This window comes from Podarcis raffonei, chromosome 14, assembly GCF_027172205.1.
Source record: "Podarcis raffonei isolate rPodRaf1 chromosome 14, rPodRaf1.pri, whole genome shotgun sequence".
Taxonomy (NCBI): domain Eukaryota; kingdom Metazoa; phylum Chordata; class Lepidosauria; order Squamata; family Lacertidae; genus Podarcis; species Podarcis raffonei.
Genome location: NC_070615.1, coordinates 2,537,562 through 2,564,063, shown reverse-complemented (window position 1 = coordinate 2,564,063; position 26,502 = coordinate 2,537,562). Strand labels below are relative to the sequence as shown.

Genomic DNA, 26,502 nt, shown 5'->3' with positions numbered 1-26,502 from the left:
GGGAAACCTACAAGTGGGCAACCTCCTGCAGTTTCCAGCAACTGGGATTTAGAAGCATCACTGCAACCATCCAGGCCATCCCTGCCTCCTGTGGAAGTGAGTTCAATAGTTTAAGTATGCACTTTCCTTTCTTTTATCTGTCCAAGATAAGGTAAGCTGGATACCTTCATCTGCTCCAGCTGCAATAAAACGCACGTCTCCCATTTTGGTCTCTACAGCCACAGCAGACACTGCTAACTCTCCGACGGTAGTATTCAATGGTCTCTCAAGACAGATGGATGCCAACACACACACAGTTTCTTTTTGTGTGTTCAATGACGGGACACACAAAATTGGCTTGAATTGTTTTATCTAATCCTATTATATTTCAATCCACAATCTATGGAAGTCAATGATTGTCAAGATAGGACCATGCATTTTTAATGCACAGCAAGACAGGAAGCTGTTGGAGCACTCAGTCATCAAGGATAGGATAAGGAATGCTGAGACCTGTATCATAACTGAGTCAATATACTAGAATTTCCAGTGTTATGACAGCATTAAACTGTGGTTTGTGGTGCCATGATGTAATCCAACTAGACTGGTGTTTAAACTGCTCTTAAATATGTGTTGTGTGTCATACATTTTGAAAGTGGCCAATCGTGCACCAACTTGTGCAGCTACAATTCATCTCTGAACAACATACACATAACTAGTCCACGGCTACTGCCCCCCCCCATAATACAAACACACACACTCCTTCTTCTCTTTAGTGGGAAATTTAAAAAGAAGCATAATAAAGCTTCAAGAGGAATGTGGCTTTTTCATATTCTCCAAGAGATTCCAAACTGAAAAGAGTCCACAGCAGCTTATCTAATTTTACATTCCTGGGCCAGAGTTGGAGGGTGCTTAACTTAAAGGGACTTTTTTTTGTCCTGTTCATCCTATGCTACAGGCTTTACCCCTCCTGCAACCTGGGAAAAGCAGGGTGGGGGGGCTACTTTGGAGGGATGTATTTTTTTATATGTTGTCAGGAACAGCCAAGGTGGAAAAATATGTGGCACATGTGGATGAGGTGGGAGAAAAGGGGGCTGGGAAGGGTGCTCTTTTCTAGCTGCTGAATTCCTTGAAACCCGTTTCTTGTTCACGGAACTTCCTGTTTTTAGACCTGTGCACACAATGTCACTATAGCAGCATCTTTTGCTATCCTTTGCCAAACCAAATGATTTTGAGACACAATGGCATTCTTCAATCTGCATAAAATTAGGCAAGTGTGCATGAGCTGTTTTTATATTCTGTCAGTCATGAAGAGATTCAGCGGAGATGAATGTTCTTCCAACCTCTGGATATCTTGCTCAGCCACCCTTTGGACTTGCGTCAGCACTGACCATGCACAAGTCCACACCCTCCCATTAGAAACGCAACTGTCCCCCTCTTAACCAGCCTTTCATCACCTGGCAAGGCTATTTCGTTCCGTCAGGCATTTGAGGAGGAGTGAGCCAAGAATTATTTTTGTGAGTCATGATTTTGAATTGTAAGATATATTAGTTTTATGGTGGGTCTTTTTTAATTTATATGCTGCGCTATTGCATTTATTTCTTGCTAATCACCACCTTTGGGATGGAGAGTGGTTTAGAAATAAAATGAATGGATGTATCTTTTCGATCTTAGGACTAGAAACTTATTTTGTCTCGTCAGCCATACAGAAAAGCTGGGGCATAAATTTATTCCTATACACCTAAAAATCTAAGGCTTTAGTCACACGCTGCTTTAGATAGTCCTATCCGTAGAAACACCAACTGCAGAGTGAGGAAGCAGCCCTGGTAGCACGGTCCCCCGGGGGAGCTCTGTAATTGGGGGGGGGAGATGCTTCACTTTGTGAAATGCCTCCTCCCAGCTAAACACAGTTGCAGGAAGGTTTAACGGGGGCGGGCGGGTTGGGGGGGTGGAGCAGTTTAGCAAGCAGCTCCGTGAAGCGCTTCCTGACCTCCTTTCCAAGGGGGTGGCCTTGGAGTGTTGTGAAGGAATGGGCGAGGTGGTGGGTTAGAGCACTTGGCCAAGGGGCTAGTGGACAGGGAGGGTTGGCAAGCAGGGCCAGCAGCCCCCAGTTATTAAATAAAATGCTACAATGCTATTGTCCTTCCTGGGATCCCAAGCCGCAAAACTGGCTGCAGGAAAAGGGCCTACAACAGGGATGCATACATCTACACTCCCTTCTGATTTGTGTCCCTTTACCAGCACTGCTTGGTCCAGCAGTTGAAGCAAAGTTGGCTGGCTGTTGACACCTCCTATTGCCTTCTCATTCTATGAGGAAAGCATGGAGCTTTGTTCTGTCCTACTACTTAACTGTCTTCCCCCAGTCATCTAGACTTCTTGGCCACTTGTACTTCCTTCGGAAGCTAATACCATTTCTATTTAAATATTTGGCCCCCTGGCCCCTTTATCTGTGCTCAGAACCTCTGTAACCAGATCCAGCTTCCTCCCAGGAAAACCTCAGTCTTGCTCTCTTTCTGTACAATGTTGGGGGTTTGTATTGGGTCCCGAGCCATCAAATTCTACTTAGCACTGAGAACAACAGTAAATGAATAAAAAAGTTCAATAAGAACTGAAGCCTTTAAGAAGTCCAGTGTTCTTTCTGAAGCTCAATATTATGTCCAATGATGCTTTCTGGGCATTTCTGCAGAACCTGGACATGAGAAAGCCTTTTACTGCGGCAGATGACTGGTCCACCTAGGTCAGTATCGCTTACACTGACTGAGAAAAACTGCTGTTTTAGGCAGGGCCTTTCTCAGCTCCCCTGGAGATGCTGGACCTTCTGCTTTCAAAGGATATGCTCTACTTCTGGAAATGCGAAGGATCTGCTCACTGTTGGATAGCTGAAGTTAAAGTAGGGAAGGGGATCCAGCCCCCTCTTGTCCAAACAAGAGGCAAGCTAGCAGCCCCTAACCCTGGAGTGCTGCTACAGAAAGGTGGTCAAGAGACTATAAATAAACTATTATAAGTAGTTGACAATCACACTAATTTCAAACAACGGAATATGACACAACTAGTTTCCTTTCTTTTTCCTTCCGGACATCTGGATTTTTGCTATTGTTTTCAAGAGCTGACAGTATCCTGAGTTATGAACACAGATCTATAATTGCAGAAACTTACCCTGTGAAGCGTCACTGTGTGTTGTTCCCATATAGCTGTTTCTTCCATTGTTGTGCTCTGATTAAAAGGGAAGGAAAAAGTAATCAAGATTACTTTCTTGCCGTTGCTAACAATCCAAGTACAAGTGTAGTCTTACAAGATGCAGACAGAGATGACTTTACAGCCAGCCAAATATTTCCTCTCTCCGTTCTTGTTTTCTTTACTAACTAACCTGAGGAAGATTTCTGGAGAACTTGAAAGTTTGCACACTATTTTGTGATACCTTGGTTGCACTAATAAAGACAGTGTACTAATAAGGACTTTAAAATGTCCATGTGTTTTCAAAATGGCTTTGGGTCTTTGTAACAGTGAATAAAATGAAGGCAGACAGATAACATTTTTGTTTTGTTTTTGAATTAAATTCACATAGTTGATCAGTGGAACATCCTGTGTTTAACTGGAATACATGGACAGTTGTCAACTCTTCCTATCAAACTCTTCCTATCAATTCCTCTATTTTCAGCATGAATAACTACAAAATTAACGTGTCGTGCTTTGTCTAGCTCAGCCACTCTTAATTTTTAATGTTTTACAAAGAAGTCTTACAATACAGAAAACCCAGATAGTCAATCCTCTTTTAAAAAAATACTTATTGATATAATTGAGAACCCATATTCAGGGAACACAAAGTGATAAATTTCTTCTAGTCCCCATTATCACATGCCTTCAGTTTTTCTTTAACATTATTTCCTTATGCACTGATATAATGCATCCCCTATAGTGGCAAATACTAGTGGGTTCCATTTCTCTGCCCACCATTTAACTGTGCTTAAAACACACTTTCAAAACACTTCACAGAAATATGGCTATCACAAGCCACATAAATGAAAACTGTGTCAAGCAAGTGCTTCTAATGAAATCTCTGGCATCTTACACTAACCATCCAAAGAGATAAACATGCAACATCCACATTCTCCCGGATTATTTCAGTAAGAATTTAAGACTGATGGTATTAGGGCTCCTGTTTTAAGAAAGCCCCTTGAGCTCTTCTCCCACCCTACCCACCAGAGCAGCAGAAAAAAGAATGAAGAGATAAATAATTTGCAATCAAATAAACAAGCTGAACCAATCTAGCTTCCCCTCCTCCGTAAACCATAATTAAAATTCTGAAAAGGGTGAAAATGTACAAATTATCGGAGAACAGCTCAAACTACTTTCAACACAATATGCAGAATGCACAAGACTTTTAAGAGTCAATAAACATATGAAATGTTTGTTATAGTATCAGCACTCTCTCCATTTCACTGAACATTGCAAATGAATAAAACTGGTTTGTGCCAGACACCCAGATACAGCTACCTATCATTTAAGCATCTCCCCGCTTCCCGGCCACAAAAATACCGTGGTGCTTTGTTGAGAGAAATATTATTTGGCACACATTTTACACTAGGCATGGATTATGACATGCTGAGCTACTGTACTATATAGGAAGGTCACGTTTAACTGACTCTGCAGTTCTGTGCATGCTAATCTTCTCTCACGTGAATTCCAGCATAGCGGAACAAAATAGGTTTCTATGTCAGACAGCCAGACTAAAGAGTATTGATAGGAGCAAATTTTAAAAACTGGATTACCAAAAAAGAAAGAGCACAGCTTTTGGTTTTGCTTTAAATGTAAGTGGTGTTGTCTTTAGAAAGCACAGTCTTCAAGATGAAACATTAATGGTCATAATGGGCCAAAAAAGAGGGACAGGCAGAACTCACACCAAGCTGTGTTGCTGCAAGACCTATCATTCATGAGAAGTGGCTTGGGCTTTCAGTCTAGACCTTTTACAAGGAAACCCCCCAAACAGGACACTTTGTGACATGAAGAGTCCAGCGGCCATTGACAGGTCAGCTACAAAGCCTTTGTTAAACCCAAAGTAAAATCCTAGATGGAATGACTGAATTGAATGAAGACACATTTATTATTTTTATACTAATGCTACAGTTCTTTTCTACATCCAACCTGCACTAAGACAGGTTTCATATAAAGATCAAATTCTGTTCAAAAATGCCCCTTCCCAAGGGCAGAGGTCTTTCCCAAGAGGAAAAAGGAGCTGTTTTCACAGGGATGGCGGCAGGGTTGGCACACCTCGGCACCTGCCAAGCGCCACACTCTGGTGGAGCCCACTGCCACTCTCTGGAACTTGTCTCCTTCCTCCTCTGGGGTCTTCCTGTCTGTTCACCTGTTCTCCCAACCCTAAAAACAACTGCAAGAGCGAGGAGATGGAAAACCATCACCTGCTTGCCCTATGATTTCCCTCTGGACACAGAAAAGGAGTGGGGCAGTAAGGCCTTGCCCAAGGGCCCTCCAAGAACTGAAGCCAGTGTTGCTATTTTGCCAGAATTGTTATTTTGCTTAAATAGAAAGATCCAAATGCTTGCAGTTAAACAGATTTCCCTTGTAAGAGTATATAAATACTCAAAGGGGGTATCAGAATACTTCTTCTGAAAATCAAATATTCTACCTGGTGTGAAACCAGTAGATTTCAGAATAAATTTTTATTTTTTATTCCTTGACCCACAACCAATGAAACTACTACCACCCACCCACACCCAAGTACACTTTAGTACATGCACAGGATAGAATCCTAAGCCTGTTCCCAGCCTTTCCACTGGAATTAGTTATTTGTTCCCTCTGCTTCTTTGGGTGTCCTCATTCTGCCAGTTTAAAAAGTTTAGCCCTGGCAAAAACAAGCCACAGACTAAATACTACCCCCTTCAACATTTGCATTTTTAAAAAAGGAATTCAAGCTTGAGTTATCCCAATTCTGTCCGGGCATCGTCACTAACTGATGCAGTTGTTTTGTTAAATAGATTTCTCCAATATTATCAGGTTAAAAGTGACTCCTGCCTGCAGAAACCATAATCTTGGAAGACATAAATCCATTGGAAAGTTAGTTGAAAAGTTTGTAAACAAACCACATTCCATTCTTATCAGATTGTGGGAACATAGCCAAAGATATATAATGATATTTAAGCGAAGTACTGCTTTTCTGGAACTCTGTTTAAATATTTACTGGAGGTAGGGGGCAAAAATCCAACTTTGCTCCAGTTTTTACACCTGATTTTTATTTGAATAGTGAAGAAGTGCCAATTCAATACTCTGTACAATTTTGCTTTGTTGCTACTACTGGCAACTACTGATTAAAAAAACCCCTGTACATTTTGAGAACTGTTTAAGATATTGCCTGTTAACAGAGAGACAACAGCATCAAGAGAAGCGTTTCCTCCCAATCGTGTTTCTGTATCTGAGTTAGCAAAATGGTCCTTTCAGGGAACATGCACAGCTGTGGACTCAGGAAAGTAATCCTGGGAATGACTGGCTGGTTTACGGGGCCCTTATTATGTTATGTGGGAGAAAAACAATTAATTTCTTTTTTCCTGTCCAGTATTATCTACTCCTGCCTCCAAACCAAAGGCAGGCTGGAATTTTAAATGCCTTGCTTCTTGTAAGTCACAACATATGTCAGACTCAAAAGAGCACATATTTAAAACAAAACAGAAAATGCAAGCCGGAACAGAAATTAGTGACTAAACTGCTTTATTATTCACAAAGAAGTCCAGAACCCAATATCTGGCTGGTTATTACAAAATTGTAAAATCCAGCCTTCTTATCTGCACGTACCCATTCCCTTGGGCAAGATCTGAGCAAAGGAGTCAAAGGCGAGCACAGACCCATCTGATGGCCCAAGCTCACTTCGCAGGACAGGGAAGAAGCATGACCAACCCAGGACCACACCCAGGACCCAGGACAAAGGCAGGGAAAGAGGTGAACATCAGCCCCTGATGATGCAACTTTTTCTTCAGCAACTCTTGAATATTTGAAAGCATCTAATATCTAATATACTGCATCTAAGCATCTAAGCATCTAATATGCTGCACAAAGCATTCTAATCATTTCAACAAAGGAATTGATGGCAGGTCGTCAGGTGTATATTACGTGAGTTTCATTTTGAATGACATAATATGCAAACTTAATTTATACAAGCTATGCAATGCCTAATTTGCATTCTCCTTAATATGCATATTACTCTGTCTTTGACTTTATTGAGTACCGTATTTTTTGCCCTATAGGACGCACTTTTTCCCCTCCAAAAATGAAGGGGAAATGTGTGTGCGTCCTATGGGGCGAATGCAGCGCGCCATCCCGCTGTCCCCCAACCTGGTTTGGAGGCTGGCAGCGGGGAGAAGCCTGCTTCTCCCCGCCGCCAGCCCCGCAAACTCGGGGGACAGCTGGGAGGCGCAGCACGCCTTCCCGCTATCCCCCGACCTGGTTTGAAGGCTGGCAGCGGGGAGAAGCGTGCTTGTCCCTGCCGCCAGCCCCACAAGCTCGGGGGACAGCAAGCAGGCGCAGCGCGCCCAGGCTTAGCTTCGTGCAGCTCTCCGCAAGCCGTGGGAGCCCGGCGCTGGGCTCCCACGCCTTGCGGAGAGCTGCCTGTTCTGGGGGCTGGGGAAGCTCGGGCTTCCCCCGCCCCAGCCCCGCGCCTGGGGGGGGGATAATTTTTTCCCCTTTATTTCCCCCCCCCAAAAAAATTAGGTGCGTCCTATGGGCCGGTGCGTCCTATAGGGCGAAAAATACGGTATATGTCAAGCTCAGAACAGCCCAGTGCTTAATAATTATCCTTAATAATCTCTAGCTATGATGCGTTAGGAAAAGTGGAAACGAGAGCCTCCTGTTCAAGCCTGCCCCCTACAAGAGGCAATTTCTTCTCTGTTAGTTACTTAAGTTTTGGAACTTTTATATCACCAGGGAGGGGGGAAACATTCCCCTCATGCAACTGGTGATGAAGAGGAGAAAATCTGAACACAAAATAGATGCTCTCAAGAGTCCTACTGGGTTTTCTGATCTCACAACATGAGGAAGCAAATATTTCACATTTATACAACTTCACAATTTGTATCTAGGGTGTCTGAACATCAACAGAAATTTTGAAGACTGTGACATGTACTTTATTCAGGGCAACCTTTGAGAGTTCTTCCAAAGCTGGATCAATATATGACTGCTTTCCTTTGGACCACACCAGCAAGGCTGACAGAGGGGTCTTGTTGTCTGGGCAGCCCAGGACCTCCATAACAACTGCCCAGGCTTGCACTCTGGAGAGGTCACTTCTGTGCTGCTAATGCAACAAAAATAATGCAGGAGGCAGCAGTTATGAGTTACAGGTCTCTGCAGCCAAAGCAGGTGCTGTGATTCTCCAGCAGTTTGACTTCACCTCTGGAGTTATACTCCATTGTCTCTCAGACAGATGGATGCCAACAACCAAGACACTGAAGTAGCATTTCAGCACCAGCCTAAGAGTCATGGGTGACAAGGCCACATGCAGGCAAGGGGGGAGGCTGCAGTGAGAAAGCGGAACACTCCCACCTATCATTACTTCTTCTGGGTCGAGCAGTGAAACCCGGTGGGCTGCCACAAGCCCATCCCCGCAACCAGCATGGAAGTGTGGCAGGCTTTTGCAACAGGGTTGGAGCCCTCTTATCATTCCTCAGCAGGCTAGTAAATTCTGTGGGCTTACTGACCCACCAAATTTCTCCACAGCGACTTGTTTTTAAATGTGATGTATAAAGAATACTTATCAAGATGATCCAGTAATCCCTGATTCTTCCTAAGAAAAAAAAAAAAGATCTTGCCTACTTTATATTTAACCATGTTTGTTCACAGTTATGAATAGTAGCGTTGTTAGTAAGCTGAGGATGGGGTCGGAATATGTTATCCAAAAATGCAGCTGCTTTGTGTTGCCCAAGGAAAATAGAATCAGTATTTTTGTAATGTAGCACGTAGCTCAGCCACCTGCTGGTATACTCAGAAGAAGAACTAATGAACCCATTTTATGGGCAACATACACATTGGCCAAATGAAAAGTCCTTGACTCCCACACCCCAATACACCTCTGGATCAGGGCCAACAAGCCTTAACACCTAGAGCTCTGATTTCCATGCACTTACAGTTATGGGAAAAAGAAAGTGCACCCTCTTTGAATTCTGTGGTTTTACATATGAAGACATAATAACAACCATCTGTTCCTTAGGTAAAATTAGGTAAATACAACCTCAGATGAACAACAACACATGATATGTTACACCATGTCAATATTTATTTAACAGAAATAAAGCCAAAATGGAAAAACCATGTGTGAAAAACTAAGCACACCTTATGATTCTATTGCTTGTATAACCAGCTTTTGCAGCAATAACATGAAAAAAATATTTCTGTAGGACTTTATGCATCTCTCACATCGTTGTGGAAGAATTTTGGCTCATTCTTTAAGTTTTGCTTCACTTCATTGAGGTTTGCTGGCATTTGTTTATGCACAACTCTATTAAGATCCCGTACAGTATTTAAATTGGGTTGAGGTCTGGACTTTGACTGGGCCATGACAACACCTTGATTCTGTTCTTTTTCTGTTGTAGATTTGCTGGAGTGCTTGGGGTCCTTGTCCTGTTGTTGTTAAAAAAAACTGGGGTTTTGGCCAAACTTCAGCTGTTGGGCAGATGGCCACACATTTGACTGTAGAATAGTTTGGTATACACAGGAGTTCACGGGCGATTCAATGATTGCAAGGTTCCCAGGTCCTGTGGCTCCACTACCATGCTTGACACTTGGTATGAAATGCTTGTTCTGATGTGCTGTGTTTCGTTTTCACCAAATATGGCACTGTGCATTATGGCCAAATATCTCCACTTTGCTATCATCTGCCCAAAGACGTCGTTCCAGAAATCTTGTGGTTTGTTCAGATGCAACTTTGCAAACCTAAGCCATGCTGCCATATTCTTTTTAGAGAGAAGAGGCTTTCTCCTGAAAACCCTTCCAAACAAGCCATACTTCTTCAGTCTTTTTCTAATTGTACTGTCATTAACTTTAACATTTAACATGCTAACTGAGGCCTGAGGAGTCTGAGATGTAACTCTTGGGTTTTTGTTTTGGGGTTTTTTGCAGTTTCTCTGAGTATTGCACAGTCTGACCTTGGGGTGAATTTGCTGGGGTGTCCACTCCTGAGAAGATTGGCAACTGTCTTGAATGTTTTCCACTTTTGAATAATATTTCTCACTGTAGAATGATGGGCATAAAATTGGTTGGAGATGACCTTAGAACCCTTCCCAGTTTCATGGGCAGCAGCACTTCCTTCTCTAAGAGCACTGTGTCATCTTTCCTCTTTGGCACTGAGTTAAAACACATCTGAATGATACAGACCAGCATACTGCTAAAACCTTTGACTTTTATAGAGGTGGGCACACTTGCTGCTGATGATCATCATCAAACCTTTTATTGGCATCACATACAAACATCCACAGCAAATCAGTACAAAATTACTGCCTTCCCAGTGACACAAAACATTTGTCAAATGAAAGAGGCAAGGCAGTCTAACATTACATCTCTAGGTCTCCAGGGAGATCAGACGTCTGCAATGTGTTTCGACGACAAAAAACCAGATAAAGATATTTAGACACTACCTTGGTGATCTCCTGATTATTCCCCAATAATAGAAAATGTATGACCTCTAACTCTAGTTTCCATTTGGAACTGTGGGCAGAGATAGAATCATAGAATCATAGAATCATAGAGTTGGAAGAGACCACAAGGGCCATCGAGTCCAACCCCCTGCCAAGCAGGAAACACCATCAGAGCACTCCTGACATATGGTTGTCAAGCCTCTGCTTAAAGACCTCCAAAGAAGGAGACTCCACCACACTCCTTGGCAGCAAATTCCACTGTCAAACAGCTCTTACTGTCAGGAAGTTCTTCCTAATGTTTAGGTGGAATCTTCTTTCTTGTAGTTTGGATCCATTGCTCCGTGTCCGCTTCTCTGGAGCAGCAGAAAACAACCTTTCTCCCTCCTCTATGTGACATCCTTTTATATATTTGAACATGGCTATCATATCACCCCTTAACCTCCTCTTCTCCAGGCTAAACATGCCCAGCTCCCTTAGCCGTTCCTCATAAGGCATCGTTTCCAGGCCTTTGACCATTTTGGTTGCCCTCCTCTGGACACGTTCCAGTTTGTCAATGTCCTTCTTGAACTGTGGTGCCCAGAACTGGACACAGTACTCCAGGTGAGGTCTGACCAGAGCAGAATACAGTGGCACTATTACTTCCCTTGATCTAGATGCTATACTCCTATTGATGCAGCCCAGAATTGCATTGGCTTTTTTAGCTGCCGCATCACACTGTTGGCTCATGTCAAGTTTGTGGTCAACCAAGACTCCTAGATCCTTTTCACATGTAGTGCTCTCAAGCCAGGTGTCACCCATCTTGTATTTGTGCCTCTCATTTTTTTTGCCCAAGTGCAATACTTTACATTTCTCCCTGTTAAAATTCATCTTGTTTGTTTTGGCCCAGTTCTCTAATCTGTCAAGGTCGTTTTGAAGTGTGATCCTGTCCTCTGGGGTGTTAGCCACCCCTCCCAGTTTGGTGTCATCTGCAAATTTGATCAGGATGCCCTTGAGTCCATCATCCAAGTCCTTGATAAAGATGTTGAATAAGACCGGGCCCAAGACAGAACCCTGTGGCACCCCACTAGTCACTCTTCTCCAGGATGAAGAGGAACCATTGATGAGCACCCTTTGGGTTCGGTCAGTCAGCCAGTTACAAATCCACTGAGTGGTAGCATAGTCAAGACCGCATTTTACCAGCTTCTTTACAAGAATATCATGGGGCACCTTGTCAAATGCCTTGCTGAAATCAAGGTAGGCTACATCCACTGCGTTCCCTTCATCTACCAGGCTTGTAATTCTGTCAAAAAACGAGATCAGGTTAGTCTGACATGACTTATTTTTCAGAAATCCATGCTGACTATTGGTGATCACAGCATTCCTTTCTAGGTGCTCACAGACTGTTTGCTTAATGATCTGCTCCAGAATCTTCCCTGGTATCGATGTCAGACTGACTGGGCGGTAATTATTTGGGTCCTCTCTTTTCCCCTTTTTGAAAATAGGGACAACATTTGCCCTCCTCCAGTCTGCCGGGACTTCGCCTGTTCTCCAGGAATTCTCAAAGATGACTGCCAGTGGTTCTGAAATCAAATCTGCCAGTTCTTTTAATACTCTTGGATGCAGTTCATCTGGCCCTGGAGACTTGAATACATCTAGACTAGCCAAGTATTCTTGTACTATCTCCTTAGTTATTCTGGGCTGTGTTTCCTCTGCTGAATCATTTGCTCCAAATTCTTCAGGTCGGGCATTGTTTTCTTTATCGGAGAAGACTGAGGCAAAGAAGGCATTGAGGAGTTCAGCCCTTTCTGTGTCCCCTGTTTGCATTTCACCATCTTCTCCTCTGAGTGACCCCACTGTTTCTTTGTTCTTCCTTTTGCTACGAACATACCCATAAAAGCCTTTTTTGTTGCTTTTAACCTCTCTAGCAAGCCTGAGTTCATTCTGTGCTTTAGCTTTTCTGACTTTGTGTCTACACGTGCTGGCTATTTGTTTGAATTCCTCTTTGGTGGTTTCCCCCCTTTTCCATTTTTTGTACACATCCTTTTTTAATCTTAACTCAGTTAAAAGTTCTTTAGATAGCCACCCTGGCTTCTTTAGGCACCTTCCATGTTTCCGTCTCATTGGTATTGCCTGAAGTTGTGCTTTTACTATCTCCCTCTTAACAAACTCCCAGCCATCATGAACTCCCTTTCCTTTTAGTATTACTGTCCATGGGATCTCACCAAGCACTTCCCTAAGTTTTATGAAGTCGGCTTTCTTAAAGTCGAGAAATTGAGTCCTAGTATGCTTGGCTGCTCCTTTCCGCTGTATAGTAAACTTCAGAAGAGCATGATCACTCGCGCCTAATGATCCTTCCACTTTTACCCCACTAACCAGGTCATCAACATTGGTTAGGACCAGATCTAAAATGGCTGTTCCTCTTGTTGCTTCTCCCACTTTCTGGACAATGAAGTTGTCTGCAAGGCCAGTGAGGAATCTGTTTGACCTTATGCTCTTGGCTGAGTTTGACATCCAACAAATATCCGGGTAATTGAAGTCCCCCATTACTACTATCTCCCTTCCTTTTGCATGCTTGGCCATCTGTTCCAGGAAGGCATCATCTATGTCCTCCGTTTGGCTTGGGGATCTATAGTAAACTCCCACAATGAGGTCACTGTTATTCTTCTCTCCCTTAATTTTGACCCAAATGCTCTCACTTTGGCTTTGAGGTTCTAAATCTTGGATCTCTTCACAGGTATACACATCCCTGACATATAACGCCACTCCTCCTCCTTTCTTGTCTGGTCTGTTTCTCTGAAATAGATTGTATCCCTCCATTATTACATTCCAATCGTGGGACTTATCCCACCAGGTTTCAGTGATTCCTATTATGTCATATTTAGTTTGCTGTACCAAGAGCTCAAGCTCATCTTGTTTATTTCCCATGCTTTGCGCATTAGTGTACAGACATTGAAGTCCATTAATCATTCCCCCGTGTCTCTTATTTAAGGATTTTTTCCTCCCACCACTAGGTCTGCGTGCTGTTTGCTCCATTCGGTCTATGACATTTGGATGATCATCTTCATCAATTGATAGACTCCTACCTTCAGGAGCACTGTCTCCCTCCCCCACATTAGTCAGTTTAAAGCCCTCCTGATGAGGTTTCTGAGATTTTTTGCAAAAACATTCCTCCCAACCGTTGTGAGGTGCAGCCCATCGCTTGCCAGAAGTCCATCTTCAAGAAACTGCATTCCGTGATCTAAGAATCCAAACCGTTCCTGTTTACACCATTTGCGAAGCCAGTTGTTCACTTCCACTATTTTTCCCTCTCTCCCTGGGCCACGTCGTTCAACTGGGAGGACAGATGAGATGACAATTTGTGCATTTAATTGCTTCAATTTCCTGCCCAGAGCCTCGTAATCTCTTTTGATCTTCTGGAGGCTATTGCTTGCAGTGTCATTGGTTCCCACATGAACCAAGAGGAAGGGGTATTTGTCAGTGGGTTTTATGATTCCTTGCAGTCGTTCAGTTACATCTTGGATCTTAGCCCCGGGGAGACAGCACACTTCCCAAGACATCTTGTCAGGCCCACAGATCACTGCTTCTGTTCCCCTCAGTAGGGAATCCCCTATCACCACTACACGCCTCCTCTTAGGTCTGGTCGGGGTTCTTCCGTGAGCTGTCCGTTCCAAGGTCGCCTGCACATTCCCTGAGGACTGACTTTGCTGCTCGTCTTCTTATACCTGATCGACTGTAATGAGGGAGAGATCCTCAAATGGAGTCTGCTCTTCGTCTTCCATGCTAGGGGAAAGGACCTCAAAGCGATTGCGTATTTCTAAACAATCAGAGCGAACCCTGGGCCTCCTACTTCTTTGAGTCACGTTTCTCCATATATCTGGCTCCTGTGTTGGTGAACTAGCCTCCTCAGGGGAGTCCCCTGTCTCCTCCTTGGTGGAGACGGTGTGCTCTGTTGCTTCCAAGAAGAGCTCCAGCTCTCTAATTCTTTGGAGCGTAGCTACACGTTCCTCCAGTTGCTGGACTTTGTCTTTTAAGAGGGCAATCAACATGCAATTGCTGCAGGTAAAGCTGCCTGCAACCTTTGGCAAGATGGCAAACATTGTGCAGGAACCACAGGCGACTGCAGCTGTTCCCTCACCCTCCATCTTGAGAAGGTGTCGTTGGGGGTGACTACAGCGGTCCTCCATCATAAAAAGTGTGAAGACAGGACAAATAAATCCCCCCAAATAAACCTATATCTCCCCCAACAAACGTTTGAGACTAGCTCCCCTAAATCTAAAAGATGGATCAAACTGTGCGTGCCGCTAGGCTCCTCCCACAGCTAATCACCTACCTCAACAGAAGCCCTGCCCCCTCTGACCTTTGCACAGAGAAAGCAGCTAATCAGCCACAAGAAACTCACACAAGAAAACCCTTTTTGTTCCTTCTTCAGCCGCTGCCCTACAAGCTCTGACAAGCTCCTCCCACAGCTAATCCCCTACCTCAACAGAAGCCCTGCCCCCTCTGACCTTTGCACAGAGAAAGCAGCTAATCAGCCACAAGAAACTCACACAAGAAAACCCTTTTTGTTCCTTCTTCAGCTGCTGCCCTACAAGCTCTGACAAGCTCCTCCCACAGCTAATCACCTACCTCAACAGAAGATCAACATATAGTTTACATTTAAGAACCATATGTGTAAGAGTTTCCACCTGATGGTCTTCACATGGGCAAATTCTTCTCCTTCTACCATTCCCGAGAACCTTCTCCATAGGAGGTTTGAAGGATCTGAATTAAAATGCCCTTCTTTCTTGAGGATTAAGCAAAAATTCAAGATAATTGTGGTTAATTTCATGTGCCCAAGAAAGTTGAAAGTTAAGAGGGGAACATGTTTTCTCTGCTGCTGCTGTTAGTTCCTGGCGTTCAATGTCCCACAACCTAAGTTTTTATTGTAGCCTTGGCAGATGGTGGGGACATTGATCGCAAAGATTCCACTGACAGCCCAAGTTGCTGTACCTTTATGTTAAACCGTTGTAGCCCTGGGGAAAGAAAGGGATCTAGCAAAACTTCACTAGGGAGAGGATCTCTATCTGTTGTGAGGCAGATGTTTAACCAGCATGTGAGAAATCTCGCCCAGGCTATGGTCTCTACCTTGTGTTGACCTCCCTCTAGACACAAGGCTGCATAGGGTACACAACGTGGGACAGCAAAAATCTTAAAATGGAAAGCTGCCTGCACTTGTTCTACCAGCTGGGTAAACCCTGGCAGCCAGACTGGAATTCCGTAGAGCAACTGAGCTATAACTTTGGTGTAGAAGACCTTGAGGGCAGAGGGGATATATGAATTACCTCTTGTTATAAAGAAACTCATTGTGGCCTGCATAGACATCTTACAGGCATTCACCACTCTTGCACGGTGCAAGGACCATAGAAGCCTATGATGGAATGTGATTCCCAGGTAGCTGAATTTGAATACCTGCTGGATGGGTTTCCCACCAAATACCCAGCTATAGCTTTTGCGTGAATTTTGCTTTTATCAAAGTTCATGCACAATTTCGTTCTGGACAGATAGTCAATACAGGAATTTAACAAACGTTTTAGGCGAATTCTTGTCTGTGAAAGCAAAATCATATCTGCGTATAGAAGGATGGGAATGCTTGATGCATTGAGTTTTGGGCTGTGGGCATCCACCTGTTTTAGTAAAGAAGTGAGGTCGTTAAGAAAAAGATTAAAAAGAGAGGGAGTGAGTAAACAGCCCTGCTTTACACCTCTGTTTATAATGACAGGATCTGTCATTATATTCCCTGGTGTTGTTCTTATGCGACAGGTGTTCTTTGCGTAAAGCTTTTTGATCAAGTAAAGTAATCTAGGTTCTAGGCCCATTGTCTCCAATTTGGACCATAACAGCCCCCTGTTGACAGTGTCAAAAGCAGCCTTGATATCAAGGAAGGCACATAAAGACATTCTTTATGAAGTCACGTGTACTTAATGGTTAAATGAGATAACACCAAACAGTTGCATAAAGCAGATTTCCCTGGCCTGAACCCTGCCTGCTCTGGACCTATGGTAAAATTCCCAGAGCCTTCCCAATCAGTTAGCCCATTGAGCCACGTCAGGGCCCTGGTGGTGGTCAGCTTGGCAAGTCACAGAGCAGCCAGATTAATTACTGGATCCTGGGATCTACATTCCCAAAAACAGAAGTCTGGAAGAACAGAGGTATCCAAGATCTCCCATGCTTTTGCATACACCTCCCACCCTTGGCCCAGGCGGGCATTAAAGTCTCCAGTGAAGATAATAGGTAGGTCAGGGCAGATGAAGTCCAGATTCTCGAGCACATGTGCAATAAATTCCCATTGTAGGTTCTTGGCTGTAACAGTAGGAGTGGGAGGAATATACACATTGATCAGTAACAGTTCCTGGCACACTAGCTCTATCTTTGTTACCAGTACAGTGGTACCTCGGGTTAAATACTTAATTCGTTCTGAAGGTCCGTTCTTAACCTGAAACTGTTCTTAACCTGAAGACCACTTTAGCTAATGGGGCCTCCCGCTGCTGCTGCTGCGCCGCCGGAGCACAATTTCTGTCCTCATCCTGAAGCAAAGTTCTTAACCTGAGGTACAATTTCTGGGTTAGTGGAGTCTGTAACCTGAAGCGTATGTAACACGAGGTACCACTGTAATTTACAGCTAGCATTTGTTGACAGGATGTGTTTACTTTTTATATGGGGAGCCACCAGGGTTAACAGTCCACCCGAAGGCCTACCTTTCTTGTGGCTTTTGGTTGCTGGAATTGAAAAGGCATTAAAACCTGCAAGTTCAATGTGACGTAATGAACAGGTTTCTTGTAAACAAACTATATCATATGCCCTTATCAACTTTGTAAAGTCAGGGAGACACAGCTTAGAAGACCACCTTGCCACATTCCACAATAACAACTTCAAAGAGGAATGTTGCACCAGGTTCCCAGCCATGGCATAAGGTCAATCTAGGTGCATGTCAGAAGGCTGGCTATCACTTGGAGCCCCAGACGGTTCCTGGTGTATTTCCTCCACTACCTCTGGGGCGCCAGTTGTTAGTCCGTTGACCCTGGTGTCATCACTTCTTGAACTTGCAACTGTCATCTCCTTGATCGTACTCGAGTTAGCGATTTGATGGGTGAGTTCATTCGAACTTGGAACGCTGTTAGAATTATAGTCCCCTGTAGTTTCTCCTAGAGACAGTGTTATCTGAATTGCTGAGATCATTGGGGGGGGGGGGCTTCGTCGAAGACAATTAGATCTATCTCTGACTTTCTGTGTGTCACGTTACCCTTGGGAGGAGCGTCATTTGTCGTTGGCTGAACAGATTCCAGCCGGGGTAAAGAGTGGTGAAATTCAGGATCTGCCAGAGATCTAATGGAGTGTCCTATCTTTGACTTATCTAGATTGGGCTGGCGTTCTTTATGTGTTTGGCCTATTTGCTCTGAGGTTTTCCTCTCCAAGGGAGTATTACGGCTGGGTTCACCATGCGTATCCATCTTTGACAGCCCTTCCGAATGAATTGTGGCCCTATGAAAAAAGCCCTTCGGCAGAGAGAGCGTTGGTTTCTTGGGGTCGGTCCGGCTATGCGGCAAGTTTGGCAGTAGTTGTTTTCGTTCTGTGTCTTTAAAAACGCACCTCAAATCAATATTATAGTCCTGTAAGAGGGCCCTATATTTCAGGAGCTTTTCAGGAGTAGCTGAGTCGGAAAATGTCAGCATGAGTCTAGTGTGCTGGGGGCCCGTTATTATGTCCTGATATGTAAAACCACAGAATTCAAAGAGGGTGCACTTTCTTTTCCCCATCACTGCATGTTGTCCTTCACTTTCACATGACTGTAAGGCAGCCACGTGGAATCGTTTCCAGCCTGAGGGCTGCATTCTCTTCTGGGCAGCCTTCCAGGGGTCACATGCCAGCAGTGGGCCAAACAAGGGGAGAACGTAGGTGGAGCAAGGAAACACAAATTTTACCTTTTGCACAGTAGGCTGGTTAGCAGGCAGGCAAGCAGCACTATCAAGAGTTCAAGGAATATTCCATCCAGGCAAAAACACTCAAGGAGAGTTGGTGGGGCCTGGGGAAAGATCTGAGGAGAGCCAGATACAGATGCCTGGAGGGCCACATTTGGCCCACACACCCAAGGTTCCCACTGTTGCCCTTGGTGAATCCAGAAGCCGAAATGACCGAAATGACTCCCAAGCAGATGCCCAGGGGCCCTTGCAACATATTGGCATCAAGCAATCAACAAGTTGTCTAGAAAACAGAACTTCTGAATCCCAGTCAAGACTAGTGCTGACGTGCACAGACTCCCAACATGCTTACAGAGACTCCCCTGGCTTGCAAAGGGTCCCCTTCCTCATCTGAAATTAGGCTTGAAACAGCATTCAGTTGTAGCCACTATAATAGTTGGTAGTGTGTGCTTGGTTGTGGCTTGTGTGTGGTGCTCACAACTGTTTCTCTGGTTTGCAAATGTGCCCACAGACCAGAAAAGGTCCCTGCTGAAGCAGATAGTGCTGGGTTAGATGGACAAATAAGATGGTCTAAGGCAGCTTCCAAGATAAAAACCAACCGGGACCAGCAAACTGCATTTCATCAAAATATTTCTACCACTGCTGTCTTCTTACTTGGAACTGCTCTCAGGAAACTGAAGTGTTCCAAGAAACACTATTCAAAAGGCATCACCACTCTCTAGTGTGAAATGTTTGAGATGCAACCCCAAGTTGCACACCGAATCCCACTGCTTAAGAGTTGGTTTTGGACTCTCCCAACCATTTTCAAGATGTGCACATTTGAGAGGTATCCCAGGCACAACGTTTCTTCCCTGTCTTTGCTTACAGCCACTGATGTTTATGTTCTTTTTCTCATGATGATTTGTATTTATGTTACTTGATTGTCAATTCCACAGTCAAGTTATATATTTTTAGGGTAGCTGTATATAAACTTCACAAGGATTTCATGAAGTACAGACGTTTCAGATTTCTAACCCTTAACCTGTAAGCCATGTCATACCCTCAATCTTCCTTTGTTCTGTAGACTTCATACATTTTTAGATGTGACAAGCATTCCGCAAAGGCTCCAGGATGTTTCCTGCATGATAAGCAGCCAAGTCTAAATCTCCCCCCCTTTTTTTAAAAGATCAGAATGAGAGGGGCTTATCCTCTGGGATATTCTGAAGCAGTCATCCAAAAGGGGTACAACATTTGTTGCCAGATGACTTATGTAATTTGAGTATGAAGCAGAGCATTAAAGCAGCAAGCAATTTGTGTGACATCACACAAAATGAAAAAGCAAAATTTACCCAGCCAGTAAGATATTTAACTTTCACCGCTACAAACAATTCCTTTGACAAGAAAATGTACGTGGGCAATTGTCTGCTCCCTCTCCTTTAAAAAAAAAAAAAAAGGAGAGAGAAACTAACATGAATAGCTATTTACAATATTTTTACCACAGGGGTTCCACATCTGAAAATTTTAAAAAAACTGTCATGAGCATTACAAAATACCCTTTTCGTAAGAGATACTCAGAATCCCATTGCCAAAAAAGCAGACAAAAAACCCACAACTTTCTTAAAACAAATAAAATACACCCCCCCAAAAAAAACCAGGAAGCCCACGCCCAAAAAAAGGAATCCCACCCAAACAGATTAAAAAAACAACTGAGTGGGCAGTGGGCCTTGGCAGGAGGATGTCTGAGGCCACTGCAGTGCCCAAGGGACCATGTGGGAAGCCACAGGCTGCCACCTTAAACACATTTATTATGGAGCAAGCTCAGCAGAGCACATGTTACTTCTGTGCAAACTTATATGACATTGCACTGTGAAACACCCTATATAACTTAAAATAACAGCACCCACATAGAAGACTATTGTTCAGTAGTTGAGCACATATCTGGAAATGCCAGGGACTGAACCTGAGATGTCCTGCATCTATACGCTTCTGTCTGAGACCCTGGAGAGAAGGACTAGGGCACAGGACCAAACTAGGTGGACCAACAGTGTAACTCTGTAACTTTGTGCCAGTGTAATTTTGTATGTTAATATGTATACATTTATGTTATAATGAAAGTTGCCAGTCTCCGAATCTCTGCGAATCCAACACCACCCTTACCACTTAACACCTTTTAGGAAGGATACTTGAGGGTTTGTGTTGAGATTGATTGGTGCAGATAAGGGTTTCTGTAGTTCTTCACCCCTCAGGTGTGCCTGACTGTCACACCTAGAGACAAACTGTTTTGCCTGGGATGACCCAACATAGAACTCTATTTTAATTCCAGAAAGAACCCCACTGCCCTGGAAACACAGGCTACTTACTCTAAACTGAGAAGCACCTGATTCTACTCCCTGTGGATTCTACTCGCTGTGGATTCTACTCTACTTGGCCTGTGAATACCAAGAGATCCACGTATTCAAGTTTTATCCTATGTCCTTAAGTTTTGCCTGGTGTCCCTTGCTCTCTCCTGCTTGCCCACTATGGCATGTTATCTAATCTGGATGGGATGGGCTATTCTAGCTTTCCCCAACCTGGAGCCTCCCAAATACAGATGGACTACAATTCCTACCAGCCCCAGCTAGCATGGTTGGGGATGACAGCAGTTAAATTCCAAAACAGTGGGGAACATCAGGCTGGGGAAGACTGAGCTAGTCTATGGGAAACTGTCCTTGTGGGATACCATCAGCAGGTTGGGACCACAAGACCTTCTGATGCCTCAAGATACACAATCTCAACTTCTGTAAGGTGCTCAGTTCCTTTAGCTGCTGCTACACCAAGGTGACGGGGGGGGGGGAGAGCTCCTTGCAAAATTGTTCTTCACCTTTCCTCCACCTTAGCTGGCAACCAGTCAAAAAGCATTTCCAGAACTGGAAATGTGACTAAAACATGAGAGAAAGGACACCTTGCCTACGCAAGCTGCGTTCATATGAATCACAGAGGTTCATATGAACCAATGAAGGAAGAGGTGGGGAACAGAGAAACCTTGGGAGGGGCAGAGAGGGCCCCACCCAATAGGCTAACATTCCCATTAACAGTTGAAAATTGGAACGGCAGGACTTCACTTAAAGAGGAATCGATACTGCTGTGCTCTCACTTGACAACTTATTTCCCAAATCAGTAAGATCATGGGTAGGTAGACCTTAGGCTTGGAGGCAGAGGCAGATCCAAAATGATGGTTTATCTACTCCACTCTGTAAACCATATGACAGCATAACTAGCACATACAGCCAAGTTATTGCATGCCAGAAATGATCTCTCATTCCTTCCACAAAAATATCCTCCTAGTCGCTCACCCTGCAACCCCACTTCTTTCATTTTAGCCGTCTTATTTGGGAGGGGCTGCTATTGTTATACAGTGGTACCTTGGTTCTCAAACTTAATCTGTTCCAGAAGTCCGTTCCAAAACCAAGGCACGCTTTCCCATAGAAAATAATGCAAAATAGATTAATCTTTTCCAGACTTTAAAAACAACCCCTAAAACAGCAATTTAACATGAATCTTACTATCTAACGAGACCATTGATCCATAAAATGAAAGCAATAAACAATCTACTGCAGTCACAACCAATCAATCAGTAGCTGAACTGGGTTCCACACAGTCACAAACAAAAAAGAGCCGCATAAACAAAAACTCAAAATAAATAGCAAAAACAGACAGACCTCTGCATAACACGCAAAACGGAAGTGTGACACTCAAATCGAAAGCATAACATTCAAAACAGAGCACGTTCGGCTTCTGAAAATTTTTTGCAAACTGGAATACTTACTTCAAGGTTTGCAGTGTTTGGGTTCCAAGTTGTTTGAGTACCAAGGCGTTTGAGAACCAAGGTACCACTGCAGTTAAAAACTGGGAGTCAAAAACGCCTTGCTTTTTGCTAGCAGACTACTAGACCAGTTAAAATCAATTTGTAGAGAAGCTACAAACTGAGACCATTTTTAAAAAACAATAAAAATAATAACATTTTGAAATGTTTTGAAAACTACTTCAAGGTTTTGATGCCCTACAAAACTGGAAGCGCCCCTATCCTCATGAAACCCACAAGCATTCCAAAACATTAACCCACCCCTGCTTACAGCTGATAGAATTTTGCCACTATCAGAGGATCATAAAACCTAGCAAACAGAGCAGAAGTCATGAAAGTCTTGTAAGTTTCTTCCGCACTCTTGACATTTTAAATCCCAGAAACAAGAGGCTTTACAGCAGGTGGTTCCCTTTTCTTTTCTGGATGAAACTAACACATTTGTAATACCTTACTAATATTTTTAAAGTAACACCACCCCGGCATCAAGCTTAGTCACCTGGCAGCACCAGCCACAAGGTTCTGTACACATCCCGGGTGGAAAATAATTCATCACTTTAAGATGGGCAAATATTACCTTAGGCATCCAGGGGCACATTCTGGATTAAGATTTCAGCAAGTTGCTCATCACCCCTTTGGAATGCACATCCCGCTAAGCTGGAAGGTTATCAGACCATAAATAATACAGGCTGCTACACTGCTCTTGACTGAAATGCATACGTTGCTTTTTGATAGTACACATTTTACGAAGTTAAGCAGGATGTTTTCAAATTCAGTTCACTAATAAAGGGTTTTAAAAGCTTTAAAGAAAACTGTGTAGGCTAACAATTAGAAATCTAAGTTTTCTACACTCAGAAAGAAACGTACACCAAGACCCACTGCTTGCTGCGACTGTGCGTGCGCGGGTCGCTATTCACCACTTCTGCGCATGCGTGAGCAGCGAAACCCGGGAGTAAAGCGTTCCGTTACTTCCGGGTCACCGCAGAGTGCAACCCAAAAGCGCTCAACCTGAAGCAACTTCAACCCGAGGTATGACTGTATATCCAATTGAAACATATGTTGGAAAAGCAGTTTGGCTCTGACGCTATAGAAGCATTAGAAACACCCATGCTGTTACAAGATTTAATCTCTGCAACAAAAACAAAAAATCATACACTTGCACTATATAAAACTTTACTTAACAGGAAGAAATACGATTTAGAATATGAAAGACAAAAATGGAGTAAAGAGGTAGGAGTACAGATAACAAATGATATATGGGAGACAAGTATCAAATCAATAGAAAAAGCCTGTATGGATTTAAGACTTATTCAACAGAAAATAGTATTTAGAATCCACTGGACTCCAGCAAGATTATATCAGAAGGAAATAACAAGTGTAGATAATTGTTGGAGATGTGGGAGTAAAAATGCGAACTTAATACATATGTTGATTAACTGACCGACGATCAGACCATTGTGGAGCGAGGTGAGGATATTTATAGTAAAAGTAATAAAAAGAAATTGTTATTTAAGGGAACTGAATTTAATTCTAAATTATATTCCGGAAACTTGGAAGATCTCAAGGGGTCAAAAAAAGTAGTTGTATTGCACTATATTAGAAGCAACAAAACTTGTTTTGATGAATTGAAAGTGTCTCAAAAAGATTCCACTGAGCATATGGAGTGATAATATGTACAGATTAGCTACATATGAAAGAATTGCTTGTTGATGCAAAATAAGAATGGATAAATACAAAGAAATTTGGAACGAATATCTAAGTGACAAGGCAGATAACAGTGGGAAATTGGGGGGGGGGGAGTGGTGATAAACAAGGAGTAGGCATAGGGATATTACTGTATCTAAATTTGTGTTGTCAATTTGTGTTATTATTGTTGTTATGGTTGTTTGTTGTACATGTCTTTTTAGTTTGATGTTTGTACTGATAGGAAAAAGTGAATAAAAAAAATAATGAATGGACTAAAATTAGATTCCATGTTATATTGGGAATTGTATCAATAAAAAACCTCCATAAACACCTGTTGGGGTTGAAAGTAGTTCAGAATTTGATGAAAATTCACCACCACAGGCTTTAGCATTTAATTCATTGGAGGAAAGTGGTGACATGAAAGCCCTCCTCACTTTTGCGCATCTACTCCCGTGATCTGCACATAAAATTAATCATTTTGTTCATATGTGCAGTGAATCAGGGGCCAGGGAGGAAATGGTTCCACTCCTCCAGCCTCACATCAAGTTTTGACAGAGGAGCAAAGTGTGCAATGGAGGCAAGAAAGTTCTGAGTAGAGGGGAGGTGGAGGAGGGGGTGTGATACAAGCCCCTTTTTCCTCATGCATGAGGGGACATGGCAGCACCTTTCTGCCCTTAGATGTGACAACCATTATGGAATGTTCTGACAGCATCCATTTTGTGTTATGCCATGCCCCCATGGCATCCATTTTGTGACACTCAACACACTGAATCTGTCTACTGACCCAAAAATGTTGGCAATCCTGCATTAAAAGAAACCAAAGCAACATGCCACAGTAACTTATAACATATCAATTTTCCACAGTGAGACAGACCACTCTGCCCCCAAAGCATCTATTCCAGCTGAAAGTGAGTCTCCGGGGTCTCATGCAGGAATATTGTCCAGCCTTCCAGGGTGGATAAAAATCAATGTTTTTTAAAAGGATTTTTAAAAATTGATTTTTTTGATTTAAATTGGATTTTTTTATTTGAACAGATTTTTAAAAATAAAATGCTTTTGGAGGAAAAATCTTTCTAAAGATAGTTTTCTATTTAAGTTACATTATAGTCCAAGGGCTATTCATCAGGAAATAAGGATTTGTTTTTAATTATGTAGCATAAGGCATTATATGCAATGTTTAAATTTTTTGATAAATGAATTCCATTAATCCATGCTCTTCCAGAGGTTTCTGTAAGATTATTTGGGGCAGTTTTTCTAATGAGAATATATTATCACAGGTTTTTGTTTTCAAAAAGTTTTCAAAAGTGTGAATTTGTGTCTGAAGAGATAACATGCCTTTTCTTCACAGGAAAAATGTTATAAAATAAACATACAGGGCTGAGGAAAAAACCTTAATCCCATTGTTCCTTTGCAAATTTATATACACAGAATCAACCCCATACCTCTTAAACAATAAGTTCCAAGAGGTTCAATGAACAGATTGTTTGGAGTGGAATAGATCTGCACAAGTAGTTAAGTGTGAAGCAGTAAAAATGAAAGTGCAACCTTGTGAGCAGAATACTCCACAAGTCATAGAATCATAGAATCATAGAGTTGGAAGAGACCACAAGGGCCATCGAGTCCAACCCCCTGCCAAGCAGGAAACACCATCAGAGCACTCCTGACATATGGTTGTCAAGCCTCTGCTTAAAGACCTCCAAAGAAGGAGACTCCACCACGCTCCTTGGCAGCAAATTCCACTGTCAAACAGCTCTTACTGTCAGGAAGTTCTTCCTAATGTTGAGGTGGAATCTTCTTTCTTGTAGTTTGGATCCATTGCTCCGTGTCCGCTTCTCTGGAGCAGCAGAAAACAACCTTTCTCCCTCCTCTATGTGACATCCTTTTATATATTTGAACATGGCTATCATATCACCCCTTAACCTCCTCTTCTCCAGGCTAAACATGCCCAGCTCCCTTAGCCGTTCCTCATAAGGCATCGTTTCCAGGCCTTTGACCATTTTGGTTGCCCTCCTCTGGACACGTTCCAGTTTGTCAGTGTCCTAGTCTTGGGATCTTTGTGGAGTAATTGTGCAACTCAGACTTGAGGCAAGTGCTGAAGGCTCTTCAGGACTAGCAACCTCTTCCCAATCCCACTAGGTTCCAACAACTGCACTAACACTTAACTGTGCAGAATAGGCACCTGAATGTAGACGCAAATCCATTGGGGTGGTGGAAGAAATAGTAACAGTGATCTGTAAGTCCTTGGCAAGGCCTTGAAGTGCTTGCCAGTCAACTAATAAGAGTTCACTGGTTCCAGGCTCTTCTTCCCAGGGCTCGCCTGACATTGTCCAAGCAATAAAGTCTCTAACCAAATCAGTTAACAAACATGGATATATATGCTAGAATGTTTTTGGTTTAGTTGAATAAATTGTCTAAATTGTTATTAAGGAAACATTTATTTATTTTTCTCCTTCCAATA

The 26,502-nt window shown here is 43.0% G+C and overlaps 1 protein-coding gene across 9 annotated transcripts in view; it reads right to left on the bottom strand.

The window, feature by feature from the left end:
- The window catches only part of TJP1 (tight junction protein 1), a 330,457-nt gene that overhangs the window by 67,731 nt on the left and 236,224 nt on the right, over positions 1–26,502 (bottom strand). For all 9 annotated transcript variants that reach the window (XM_053365517.1, XM_053365518.1, XM_053365519.1 and 6 more), the window contains one exon: positions 3,133–3,189. In XM_053365517.1, the coding sequence (XP_053221492.1) occupies positions 3,133–3,189 (57 nt within the window). The remainder of the gene's footprint in view (positions 1–3,132; positions 3,190–26,502) is intronic.